Here is a 13,171-nt window from a genome sequence, read left to right as displayed (position 1 = left end):
TTAATTTTGTGTCCTGCTACTTTACCAAATTCATTGATTAGCTCTAGTAGTTTTCTGGTAGCATCTTTAAGATTCTCTATGAATAGTATCATGTCATCTGCAAATAGTGACAGCTTTACTTCTCCTTTTCCGATTTGGATTCCTTTTATTTCCTTTTCTTCTCCGATTGCTGTGGCTAAAACTTCCAAAACTATGTTGAATAAGAGTGGTGAGAGTGGGCAACCTTGTCTTGTTCCTGATCTTAGTGGAAATGCTTTCAGTTTTTCATCATTCAGGACGATGTTGGCTGTGGGTTTGTCATATATGGCCTTTATTATGTTGAGGAAAGTTCCCTCTATGCCTACTTTCTGCAGGATTTTTATCATAAATGGGTGTTGAATTTTGTCAAAAGCTTTCTCTGCATCTACTGAGATGATCACATGGTTTTTCTCCTTCAATTTGTCAATATGGTGTATCACGTTGATTGATTTGCGTATATTGAAGAATCCTTGCATTCCTGGAATAAACCCCACTTGTTCATGGTGTATGATCCGTTTAATGTGCTGTTGGATTCTGTTTGCTAGCATTTTGTTGAGGATTTTTGCATCTGTGTTCATCAGTGATATTGGCCTGTAGTTTTCTTTCTTTGTGACATCCTTGTCTGGTTTTGGTATCAGGGTGATGGTGACCTCGTAGAATGAGTTGGGGAGTGTTCCTTCCTCTGCTATATTTTGGAAGAGTTTGAGAAGGATAGGTGTTAGCTCTTCTCTAAATGTTTGATAGAATTCGCCTGTGAAGCCATCTGGTCCTGGGCTTTTGTTTGTTGGAAGATTTTTAATCACAGTTTCAATTTCGGTGCTTGTGATTGGTCTGTTCATATTTTCTATTTCTTCCTGATTCAGTCTTGGCAGGTTGTGCCTTTCTAAGAATTTTTCCATTTGTTCCAGGTTGTCCATTTTATTGGCATAGCGTTGCTTGTAGTAATCTCTCATGATCTTTTGTATTTCTGCAGTGTCAGTTGTTACTTCTCCTTTTTCATTTCTAATTCTATTGATTTCAGTCTTCTTTTTTTCTTGATGAGTCTGGCTAATGGGTTATCAATTTTGTTTATCCTTTCAAAGAACCTGCTTTTAGTTTTATTGATCTTTGCTACTGTTTCCTTCATTTCTTTTTCATTTATTTCTGATCTGATTTTTATGATTTCTTTCCTTCTGCTAACTTCGGGTTTTTTTTGTTCGTCTTTCTCTAATTGCTTTAGGTGCAAGGTTAGGTTGTTTATTCGAGATATTTCCTGTTTCTTAAGGTAGGATTGTATTGCTATAAACTTCCCTCTTAGAACTGCTTTTGCTGCAGCCCATAGATTTTGAGTCGTCGTGTTTCCATTGTCATTTGTTTCTAGGTATTTTTTGATTTCTTCAGTGATCACTTCGTTATTAAGTAGTGTGTTGTTTAGCCTCCATGCGTTTGTATTTTTTACAGATCTTTTCCTGTAATTGATATCTAGTCTCATAGCGTTGTGGTCGGAAAAGATACTTGATACAATTTCAATTTTCTTAAATTTACCAAGGCTTGATTTGTGACCCAAGATATGATCTATCCTGGAGAATGTTCCATGAGCACTTGAGAAAAATGTGTATTCTGTTGTTTTTGGATGGAATGTCCTATAAATATCAATTAAGTCCATCTTGTTTAATGTATCATTTAAAGCTTGTGCTTCCTTATTTATTTTCATTTTGGATGATCTGTCCATGGGTGAAAGTGGGGTGTTAAAATCCCCTACTATGAATGTGTTACTGTCGATTTCCCCTTTTATGGCTGTTAGTATTTGCCTTATGTATTGAGGTGCTCTTATGTTGGGTGCATAAATATTTACAATTATTGTATCTTCTTCTTGGATCAATCCTTTGATCATTATGTAGTGTCCTTCTTTGTCTCTTCTAATAGTCTTTATTTTAAAGTCTATTTTGTCTGATATGAGAATTGCTACTCCAGCTTTCTTTTGGGTTCCATTTGCATGAAATACCTTTTTCCATCCCCTTACTTTCAGTCTATATGTGTCTCTAGGTCTGAAGTGGGTCTCTTGTAGATAGCAAATATATGCGTCTTGTTTTTGTATCCATTCAGCCAATCTGTGTCTTTTGGTGGGAGCATTTAGTCCATTTGCATTTAAGGTGATTATCGATATGTATGTTCCCATTCCCATTTTCTGAATTGTTTTGGGTTCGTTATTGTAGGTCTTTTCCTTCTCTTGTGTTTCTTGCCTAGAGAAGTTCCTTTAGCAGTTGTTGTAGAGCTGGTTTGGTGGTGCTGAACTCTCTCAGCTTTTGCTTGTCTGTAAAGGTTTTAATTTCTCCATCAAATCTGAATGAGATCCTTGCTGGGTAGAGTAATCTTGGCTGCAGGTTTTTCTCCTTCATCACTTTCAGTATGTCCTGCCACTCCCTTCTGGCTTGCAGAGTTTCTGCTGAAAGATCAGCTGTTAACCTTATGGGGATTCCCTTGTGTGTTGTTTTTCCCTTGGTGCTTTTAATATGTTTTCTTTGTATTTAATTTTTGACAGTTTGATTAATATGTGTCTTGGCATATTTCTCCTTGGATTTATCCTGTATGGGACTCTCTGTGCTTCCTGGACTTGATTAACTATTTTCTTTCCCATATTAGGGAAGTTTTCAACTATAATCTCTTCAAATATTTTCTCAGTCCCTTTCTTTTTCTCTTCTTCTTCTGGAACCCCTATAATTCGAATGTTGGTGTGTTTAATGTTGTCCCAGAGGTCTCTGAGACTGTCCTCAGTTCTTTTCATTCTTTTTTCTTTATTCTGCTCTGCAGTAGTTCTTTCCACTATTTTATCTTCCAGGTCACTTATCCATTCTTCTGCCTCAGTTATTCTGCTATTGATCCCATCTAGAGTATTTTTCATTTCATTTATTGTGTTGATCATCATTGTTTCGTTTTTAGTTCTTCTAGGTCCTTGTTAAATGTTTCTTGCATTTTGTCTATTCTATTTCCAAGATTTTGGATCATCTTTACTATCATTATTCTGAATTCTTTTTCAGGTAGACTGCCTATTTCCTCTTCATTTGTTAGGTCTGGTAGGTTTTTATCTTGCTCCTTCATCTGCTATTTGTTTTTCTTTCTTTTCATTTTGCTTATCTTACTGTGTTTGGGGTCTCCTTTTTGCAGGCTGAAGGTTCGTAGTTTCTGTTGTTTTTGGTGTCTGTCCCCAGTGGCTAAGGTTGGTTCAGTGGGTGTGTAGGCTTCCTGGTGGAGGGGACTAGTGCCTGTGTTCTGGTGGATGAGGCTGGGTCTTGTCGTTCTGGTGGGCAGGTCCACATCTGGTGTGTTTTGGGGTGTCTGTAGACTTCTGATTTTAGGCAGCCTCTCTGCTAATGGGTGGGGTTGTTTTCCTGTCTTGCTAGTTGTTTGGCATAGGTTGTCCAGCACTGTAGCTTGCTGGTCGTTGAGTGAAGCTGTGTGTTGGTGTTGAGATGGAGATCTCTGGGAGATTTTTGCCATTTGATATTATGTGCAGCTGGGAAGCCTCTTGTGGACCAGTGTCCTGAAGTTGGCTCTCCCACCTCAGAGGCACAGCACTAACTCCTGGCTGCAGCACCAAGAGCCTTTCATCCACACGGCTCTGAAGAGAAGGGAGAAAAATTAGAAAGAAAGAATTAGTAGAAGTAGAAAGAAAGAAAGAAAGGAGGGAGGGAGGGAGCAAGGAAGGAAGGAGGGAAGGAAGGGAAAAAAGAAAGAAGACAAAGTAAAATAAAATAAAGTAAGATAAAATATAATGAAGTTATTAAAATAAAAAAATATTATTAAGAGAAAAAAAATGGATGGATAGAACCCGGAACAAATGGTGGAAGCAAAGCTATACAGACAAAATCTCACACAGAAGCATACACATACCCACTCAGAAAAAGAGGAAAAGAGGAAAGAATCATAAATCTTGCTCTCAAAGTCCACCTCCTCAGTTTGGGATGATTCGTTGTCTAAAGGAGGGAAGGAAGGAGAGTAAGAACGAAGATAAAGTGAAATAAAATGTTATTAAAATAAAAAGTAATTATTAAGAAAGAAAGCAGGACGGATAGAACTCTCGGACAAATGGTGGAAGCAAAGCTATACAGACAAAATCTCACACAGAAGCATACACGTACACACATAAAAAGGAAAAGGGGAAAGAATAATAAATCTTGCTCTCAAAGTCCACCTCCTTAATTTGGGATGATGCGTTGTCTATTCATGTATTCCACAGATGCGGGTACATCACGTTGATTGTGGAGCTTTAATCCGCTGCTCCTGAGGCTGCTGGGAGAGATTTCCCTTTCTCTTCTTTGTTCTCACAGCTCCCGGGGCTCAGCTTTGGATCTGGCCCCGCGTCTGCATGTAGGTCGCTGGAGGGCGTCTGTTCTTTGCTCAGACAGAATGGGGTTAAAGGAGACGCTGATTCGGAGGCTCTGGCTCACTCAGGCTGGGGGTAGGGAGGGTCACGGAGTGCAGGGCGAGCCTGCGGCAGCAGAGGCCAGAGTGATGTTGCGCCAGCCTGAGGTGCGCCGTGCGTTCTCCCAGGGGAGTTGTCCCTGGATCCCGGGACCCTGGCAGTGGTTGGCTGCACAGGCTCCCTGGAGGGGGGTGTGGAGAGTGACCTGTGCTCGCACACAGGCTTCTTGGTGGCGGCAGCAGCAGCCTTAGTGTCCCATGCCAGTCTCTGGGGTCTGTGCTCATAGCCGCGGCTCGTGCCCATCTCTGGAGCTCCTTTAAGCTCTTAATCCACTCTCCTCGCACACCAGGAAAGAAAGAGGGAAAAAAAAGTCTCTTACCTTTTCGGCAGTTCCAGGCTTTTTCCCGGACTCCCTCCCTGCTAGCTGTGGTGCACTAGCCCCCTTCAGGTTGTGATCACACCACCAGTCCTCTCCCTGCGCTCCAACCAAAGCCCGAGCCTCAGCTCCCAGCCCCGCCCGCCCCGGCGGGTGAGCAAGACAAGCCTCTGGGACTGGTGAGTGCCGGTCGGCACCGACCCTCTGTGCAGGGATCCCTCCGCTTTGCCGTTCGCACCCCTGTGGCTGCGCTCTCTTCCGCGGCGCCAAAGCTCGCTCCACCACCACCCGCAGTCTCCGCCCGCGAAGGGGCTTCTAGTGTGTGGAAAACTTTCTTCGTCACAGCTCCCTCCCACTGGGGTAGGTACCGTCCCCAACCTTTTGTCTCTGTTTTTTCTTTTTTCTTTGGCCCTACCCAGGTACGTGGGGACTTTCTTGCCTTTTGGGAGGTCTGAGGTCTTATGCCAGCGTTCAGAAGGTGTTCTATAGGAGTTGTTCCACGTGTAGATGTATTTCTGGTGTATCTGTGGGGAGGAAGGTGATCTCCGCGTTTTACTCTTCCGCCATCTTCCCGGAAGTCAGGCATCTTTTTAATGGATAGAGATGATCAGTCGCTATTTATGGTTTTATGGTGGCCTTGAACTTCTCTATTATGTAAAAAAAAAAAAAAAAAGGCCAAGGTCTGGCTAAATGATGAGTCAGAGAAGTGACCCCCCAGGTAATCTGGCACCCAGGTGTGTTATTCACCATCCTAAACTGCCACAGAGTGTGTTAGAAAGTGATAAACCAACACTCAAATGCAGTTATCAAAATTTTCTTGCTTGTAATAGTCTACTTAGACATGGAACCTCAGTAAATATTTGGGTTTTTTTTCTTTCAGTAGATATTTGATATATTCTGTGGACTGAAAAAGCACATATACAAACAGGTAAACACTTGTCAGCCTTTTATTTATACAGTCAACTATGTCATTCTATCTTAAGTTATAAGTTCTGTAAAAATTCAAAAGATTAAGAGATGATTTCTGGTAAGTAAGACTAAGGAAAAGAGGATTTTTTTGACTTAGTATTTTAAGAATGATGACAGATTTGATAGGGAGATGTTAGGGGAGAAGGTATACTTCTTAAGAGGAAATGTCATGAGAAATACAATCAAGAGGGAGCCAGGTATAGACCTGTTCAATAAATCCAAGAATTCTTTCGTAGGAGTTGTGGAAGATGAGCCTGGAAGGAACACTGTATTAGATTCGTGGGTACCAGCCAGGATTTAGGGTATGAGACAATATTAGAAAATGGAACGGTAGAGTTTCTTGAGTGAAAAAAAACAAAAAACTTTGTGGTGATTTAGAAACGCTCCTCTTTTGACTATGCTTAGAATGGATTTAGGTAAGAAAAGAGTAGTGATAGGAGTACCATTCGTGTTACGATTACAGTCTATCAAATGTCATCTAATGACTTGAACCAGGCTTTTTCCACGAGCAGGCTCTTGATGAGCGGGTAGCTATTTTCCAAGATCTAGTTAAAATTATACCTGTATCTTTGTATTGCATTAGAGCCTTGAATGACTCTTATGAAAACACTGTATTTCGTTCTTATGAGTTACAGTGAGTTTAATGGTCATAAGTAGGTGCTCATACTCTGCCTTGAAAATATAGTACTAAGTTGATAGCCTATAACTTCTTCTTTTAATACTGTTGCTGGTTTGTTGCACGACCATGAGGTGAGAGTGCTCAAAGACAGCACAATACTGGAAGCATTAATTCAAGCCGTATAGAACCTCGTAAACCTAGAATTTCTTTTTGATGCTTGGGGTTTCCTTTGTAGAGACACAAAGAAAAAGCTACAAATCATGTTTATAATTTCTCACTATATCAAATAATCAACTAGTTGAAGTTTTCAAACATCCCATCATTAAATTTTAAGAGGTAATTCCAACCCCCGGTTTATTAAAATCTAAAATAACCATAGTAATTAAGCATGTGGAACAATAGCCAACTCCATTAAGCCCAATTATATTAATATATAATCTCATGCCTCATCTATGATTCTTCCAGCTAGATGAAGTTCATATAAAGGAACCAACTGTTGAGTATTAATTTGAATTACTCTTTCATTTTATGTTTTATTCTATGCTCTAGAACTCTTGAGGTGAATTTTGTGAATACCACAGACATTCAGATGTAAAATACATATTTAGAATTATATCCAGTGTATGTAACTTGTACAGGACCATATATCTGAATATATAGAAGTATCCAGATATTTTATCAACTTATCAAAAATATTTTATTCTTACCTCCTTTGTGTAAAATGTATAACTTGTATGTGTGGGTAAATTACTCCCAACGGTGTTTCCTTAACTATAAAATAACATGGTAGGGATGTGAAGACCAAGAAGAAAGCTATTAAGGAAACAAGTCAGAAACGTATTTGAAAAATATCTTGACGTATGTAACTGTCACAACATCTGGACACTACTCATTGCAGATTTGCCTTGTGTAGTATATATAAACCATTCGTTGTTCAAGTATATGCTTTAAATCCATACCAAAGCCAATCAGTAGTAGATTAATGTGGCTTCTTTTGAATACACTCAAGATTATACGCTACAGACAGCCTGGAAATTGGACTTTGAACAATGAGCTAGGGCACAAGTTAATGGATTCCTTTTGATCTTCATTCAGTGGTGGATCCAGCATAATTATAGATTATTTCCAGTTAACTAAATGAAAAGAATAAAATTAGGCATGTGGTTTGCTCCCACTGTAGACACATCTGTACTGTTGAGACAGATAGCTCCATGGATCTAGATTCCAGATGAGTAAGTTTAATACCTAAGTGTAGGATATATTTCCATTGATAAATTAACATATGCATCAAAATTCATATTTCTCTATGGTCTAGAATCAATTGTCCTTGCTAAACCATGATGCCACATCTCCAGGTCTGTAGGTCTGTTTAGGAGTGTGACGGTAGTGAGTGGTAGACCATCTTTGGCAACTTAAATCTATTCCATATGTGATACTGATGTAATTTCCTTTTTCATAGATTCAGTCACCCTGTGGCTCAAAAGACTAATCCCTGAAAGGGACATGAAATGCTACCTTAGCCTAGGATATGAGACTTCTCTACAGCATTTCTGATTGTCTCTCATATTAAATTATGATGCTTTAACCTAGGTCATTTTGCCTTTGCCCTTTTCACTCCAGCAAAATTTTTATCAGATTATAGGGAAAGTTAGGTTTGTGAGAATTAATGGACCCCAAATAAGCCTAACAGTAGTTAAAACTGAACACATTAGAATTTCTTATTGACTAAATATTGGTAGAAAGTTTCCTGACAAAATTTAAACTGAGACCTAGGAAACTTTGACCTACTTATAATCTATAAAATAAAAATCGCAGTAATGCAAATATGATCAGAAAAACTTGACATGAAACCCATACTGATGAATGAATCAAATTTTATTGTGAAGTGCACATACAGGGAAACCAATTCCAGTAAAATTAAAATATTGGACTATAACTGTGATGAATAGAACACAAATCAAGAAATTAAAATTAGTTAATTGGATTAACTCTAGAAAGTAAAATTGCCAATGATCCATCAATGGTGACATAATTCATTCAAATATGTTTGTAATCGCAAAAAATGTTTTCACGATCAAAGAACTAGAGTCACAAATATCCATCTGTTTATAAAAGGGGGTTCAAGAGGGCAGGCGCCAGATATCTTCTACCCTTCTCATATACAGCATCATGATGGAGGAGGCTTCTCTCTCACCATCCTTCATGCTCAGTGATAGCCAGTTTATTTATTTTTTTGTCTTTTCATTTTCCCCTACCTTTGCTTAATCATCCATATGGATGCATCTTTTTTACATGTTATTTCAAATGAACATCATAGTAGTTGTATTTGTTGAATTCACTACTATCCCATTTTATAGCCCAAAGAAATGGAACAAGTTACCAAAGGACTCATACAGAGTAGGTGGCCCAGCCAGACTAGAAACGCAAACTAGTCTAATTCCAACTTAAGCATTTTTTCATTTCACCACAGCTATAACTGGCAAATACTGATGGTCATTTACCTTAAGGAGTCAGCCCATGAAAGATTGTTCTTTTTTACTATAATTTCAAGACTCATCTTTCTTGAAACTGCGCTGGGTTATGTCATATGGCCAGTCCTTCATAAATCCCCATAACTTCATAGTCCTTTGTCCAAAGTTGGCTAACAGTAAGAGCATAGGATGAGAATTTGGAAGAACCAGGTCCCCTTGGCAGGATTACATTGTAGTAACTGTGTGAATGCATGTGGAGTTTCACTTCTCTGAACCTCAGTTCCCTCATGTATAAAATTAGGATGATCTTGCCTGGTTTGTTTGTTTTATAAGGCTGTTTTATTACCCAATAAAAACAGAACACTTAGCTTCTAGAGGTTAATGGCAACATCTTTATCATTTTTCAGTCACGGAAACTACTTTTGGGCCAGACGTAATGTGGTGAAACGTGGAGAGCAAACGAGATGTATTTGGAGAAGATGCTTTGTAGAATACAATTTTCTAAAAAGAATACAGGTGTGATTTTTTATTTGGTGACTACTGCGCCTCCTCTGAAAGATTTACCCTTTGTTCTTTGTGTTTCTCCTAGGACCACTGAGGTTCCTCTCCCAGACAGAATCTGTCACTGCCTTCATGGGTGACACAGTGCTACTCAAGTGTGAAGTCATTGGGGAGCCGATGCCAACCATACACTGGCAGAAAAACCAACAAGACCTGACTCCCATCCCGGGCGACTCCCGCGTGGTGGTCTTGCCCTCTGGAGCCTTGCAAATCAGTAGACTTCAACTGGGAGACATTGGAATCTATCGATGCTTAGCCCGGAATCCGGCCAGCTCGAGAACAGGAAATGAAGCAGAAGTGAGAATCTTATCAGGTATTGCTGATAAGATTAGTGCTCTTTATTCTCTTCAGAATTGTATTTTCTAGAGTTGTTTGAGCAATTTTTCCCTTAACACATATTTAGTAGTCGTTTTTAAGTTCTGTATTGTGTATTGCGTTTAGTTTTATATATTTTTCTTCTTTTCTAAATGAACCATTAGATGAGGGTATGCCATAAAGCTTTTCTTATCTCTCCATGGTTTGTAGTTGAACTTTCTGGTACAACAGAAACAGGTATTTTCCTTATGTTTGGCTTCATTCACTCACTCATTCCATTAATAGTTAATGAGTGCTTCTTTGTGCAAAGCCCATTGCTAAACATTTTTATGTTATTTGATTCTCCTCTGGTAGTAGTCTAAGAGGTAGTTATTGTTATCCCCATTTTCAGAGGATGAAGGTGAGGCTTAGCAAGGTTAAGAGACTTCCCCAGCTTAATATTGAACATTCATTTGCTTATCCATTCATACACTCATTTCTGTGAAGCATTGTGCTATGTCCTAGGGATACAGCAATGACTAAGACTGACACAGAGCCTGGCTTATGTAGAATTCTGGGTGAACATGGACATACGAGGAATTACAATAAAGTGTGATTGATATTATGATAAGGAAAATGTTTCTCTCCATCTGTTACCTCCCTTTCTTTTCCCTGGAAAATCTCTAAGACTCTGGCCTCATTTTTCTCTCCTAAATAATCAGAGGTTAGAATGGATATTTTCTAAGATCTCTTCCAATAACTGCTACTATCTTATATCTATGTGATATCTATCAATACTTTCTCATTTAATTTTACTTGTAGGGTTTATTTAGACTCATTTGTGAGAATCTCAAAGAAGGCAACACTTGAGTAGTTGTAACAGACTCACTGTCAAAGCACTGGCGTTGGCTCTTGTCTCCACATTCTGTATGTAGTGGTCTCAAGTCCTTCTGCTAGGTAGAGGGTAACATCCCCAAGTCATTCCAAATGCAGACTGGCAACGTGATTGAAAGTTTCCAGAGACCTCAATTTAGGACATCTCTAAAACCGCTTCTAACCCTTTTGTGTATTCTCCCCTCTGTTAGCCACAGGGATACTGACTTAAATGTGTCAATAACCATCAGTGACACTGTCGCCTTCCATCCTCTAGGCAGTGACAGATGCAGCATTTATTCCCAACACGTACATGCATTTATTTACGCATCCATTAGATACACAAAAAATTTAAATATTTATATTCACATACCCTTAATAATGCATCTGAGTCAATCAGATGCGAAGCCCAGGTAAGCCACGTAGAAAATTGGCAAGAATATGTTTGACTATGTTAATACGACCAAAAAGTCTGTTTTCCAGTGGTATTAAGGGATAAAGTTGGACTAATTAAATATTAAATATGAAATGGAAACATTTGAAAGGCACAGAGACATAATCATCAAAGCACCATTTACATTCATTTCTTCACCTTGCAAAACACATTTGCATTGTAATCCATGGAGATTTATTTAAAGCCAAATTTCCTATTGTTAATTTGGCTAAAATCAAGAATATGTCGTTGTACTTTAGAGGTGTGTGGTTATTACTTACCTGAATGAAAACTCGTATTTTTTTTTTAAATCACTACATCTAATGAGAATTTTTCTCAAAGTTCTATGAATTCAAGTATAAACTTCACAAAGGAGTTATGAGCTAAGGTAATAAACACACACACATTATTAGCATACTTGATTAATCCTGTATTGTATATTGTTGACCACATAAAGGACCTGCTGGAAGACCATGTTTGTCCCATTTATCCCAGAGTTTGCAAACTGGTTTAGAGGTCAAATTCACAAATCCACAACAAGTACAAAATTCTTTTAGTTGCCATTTAGCGTTTCCTCATTTTTAAAATTGTGCTAATCCTTTCTGAATCAATTTCCGCTTTCTGTAAGTACCAGTTTGAGGAAGTCATAATTGCACAGGTATATTGCCCTTTCTCTATTGTAACATGTATTTAATAGGGTAAGATAGACACAGTTAAAATAGAAATCCATCATATTATTAACATGACTTAGAAGCATTAAAGTGGTACGTATATGGTTACCACTCTTTAAAAAAAATACATTCTTCCATGGCCATTTAAATGTCATGTTGTCTGATGAACTTATCTATTTTCCCTTTAATTTGAAACATAAATGCCAATTTGAAGTTCTGCAACTTTGTTCAACACTTGTTTTTACCACAGTTCATAAAGAGAGTATTTTCATTTGTGTGCATATGTGTGGAGAGTTACCCATTTCTAAATAATATGTAATTTGATGCCCTTATTCAAGTTTATGTAGAATACCTTTCAGGTTGCCACTTTTATGTATCAGGTGTCTAATATCACCAAGTAACAGAGATTTATTAAATTCAGATTTGAAGAATCAAATAGGTGTTTTGAAATGCTGTCTTCCAGCAAGCAGTTGCAGTTTACTCAACAAGCTTTTGAGTGAATCTTATGTACCTGTCATCACACAGGTTACTAGGAATACAAAGTTGAAAGATAATGCCCGTGCAAACGGTTGTCTAGTGGGTGAAATAGATAAAGCAAGTAGACCGTTCTTTGAAAGAAGAAATACAGAGTGCCATCCCCTTACATAAGAGAGAAAAACAATGTGCCAGTCTTGAAGAACAAGTAGTAGCTAGGCCAAGAGAAGACTACCCCAGGAGGAAAGAACTGCATCAGCAAAACACAGAGAAAATAGAGATAAAAGCTTTTCAGAGGAACTGCACGCATTCTGTTTAACTAGGTCATAGGGCATAGGAAGTGTTGAAGGAGGAGAAATTGGAAGCAAGGACGATAAACTGGAGGAAGAAAGATACGGTAGAATGTACAGCATTAATTCTGGAGAGAAGTGATCAAAAGCTCCTACTAAAGTGGTATCAGAAAGGATTCAGAAATGAAGATGGGTGGGGAGATAGTAAGGACAGGTCTTGGAGACATACCAGATGTGCCTCAAGAGGGAGGGAATGGAGTCCACGCTCAGATGAAGCTAGGTAGTGGCACTTTTCCTGAGATTAGGAGCAGGGTAGTGGTGTTATCGTGCTCAAATTAAATTACAAATTCTTTAAAGAGATTTTTCTCATAACATTGCATATTTTCAAGAGTAAATGAATGATTATTTGTTTCATTAAAAGTAGAAAAATCGGTAACTAATTTGTTGATTAATGTTTGAAGACAAAATTATGGGGAATTATATATTTTTAACAGAGTAAGTTACTACTACATTATTGTAAAGGATTTTTTTTTGGAAATATTGATAACAAAACACTGAGAGTTGAGATGGTTTAAAATGTCTCATTGTCTGTGATGGAGAATGTAGCAGGGATTGAAACAGCCATAGTGATCGTCAGGTCCACTTTATTCAGATCTCATCATGTCTGAGTGCCAAACAGTAGACTGAATTGATGAATTATAAATCTGCTTTGGGCACTAG

General features: G+C 38.4%; 1 protein-coding gene across 1 annotated transcript in view; it reads left to right on the top strand.

Annotated features, from left to right (window-relative positions):
• Positions 1–13,171, top strand: part of DCC (DCC netrin 1 receptor) — a 774,287-nt gene that overhangs the window by 108,257 nt on the left and 652,859 nt on the right. Inside the window, exon 3 of the mRNA XM_032654035.1 lies at positions 9,445–9,729. Coding sequence (XP_032509926.1) covers positions 9,445–9,729 — 285 coding nt within the window. The remainder of the gene's footprint in view (positions 1–9,444; positions 9,730–13,171) is intronic.

Source organism: Phocoena sinus, chromosome 14 (assembly GCF_008692025.1).
Source record: "Phocoena sinus isolate mPhoSin1 chromosome 14, mPhoSin1.pri, whole genome shotgun sequence".
NCBI lineage: Eukaryota > Metazoa > Chordata > Mammalia > Artiodactyla > Phocoenidae > Phocoena > Phocoena sinus.
The sequence above is the reverse complement of the archived record's forward strand: the minus strand, read 5'-3'. Positions and strand labels throughout refer to the sequence as shown.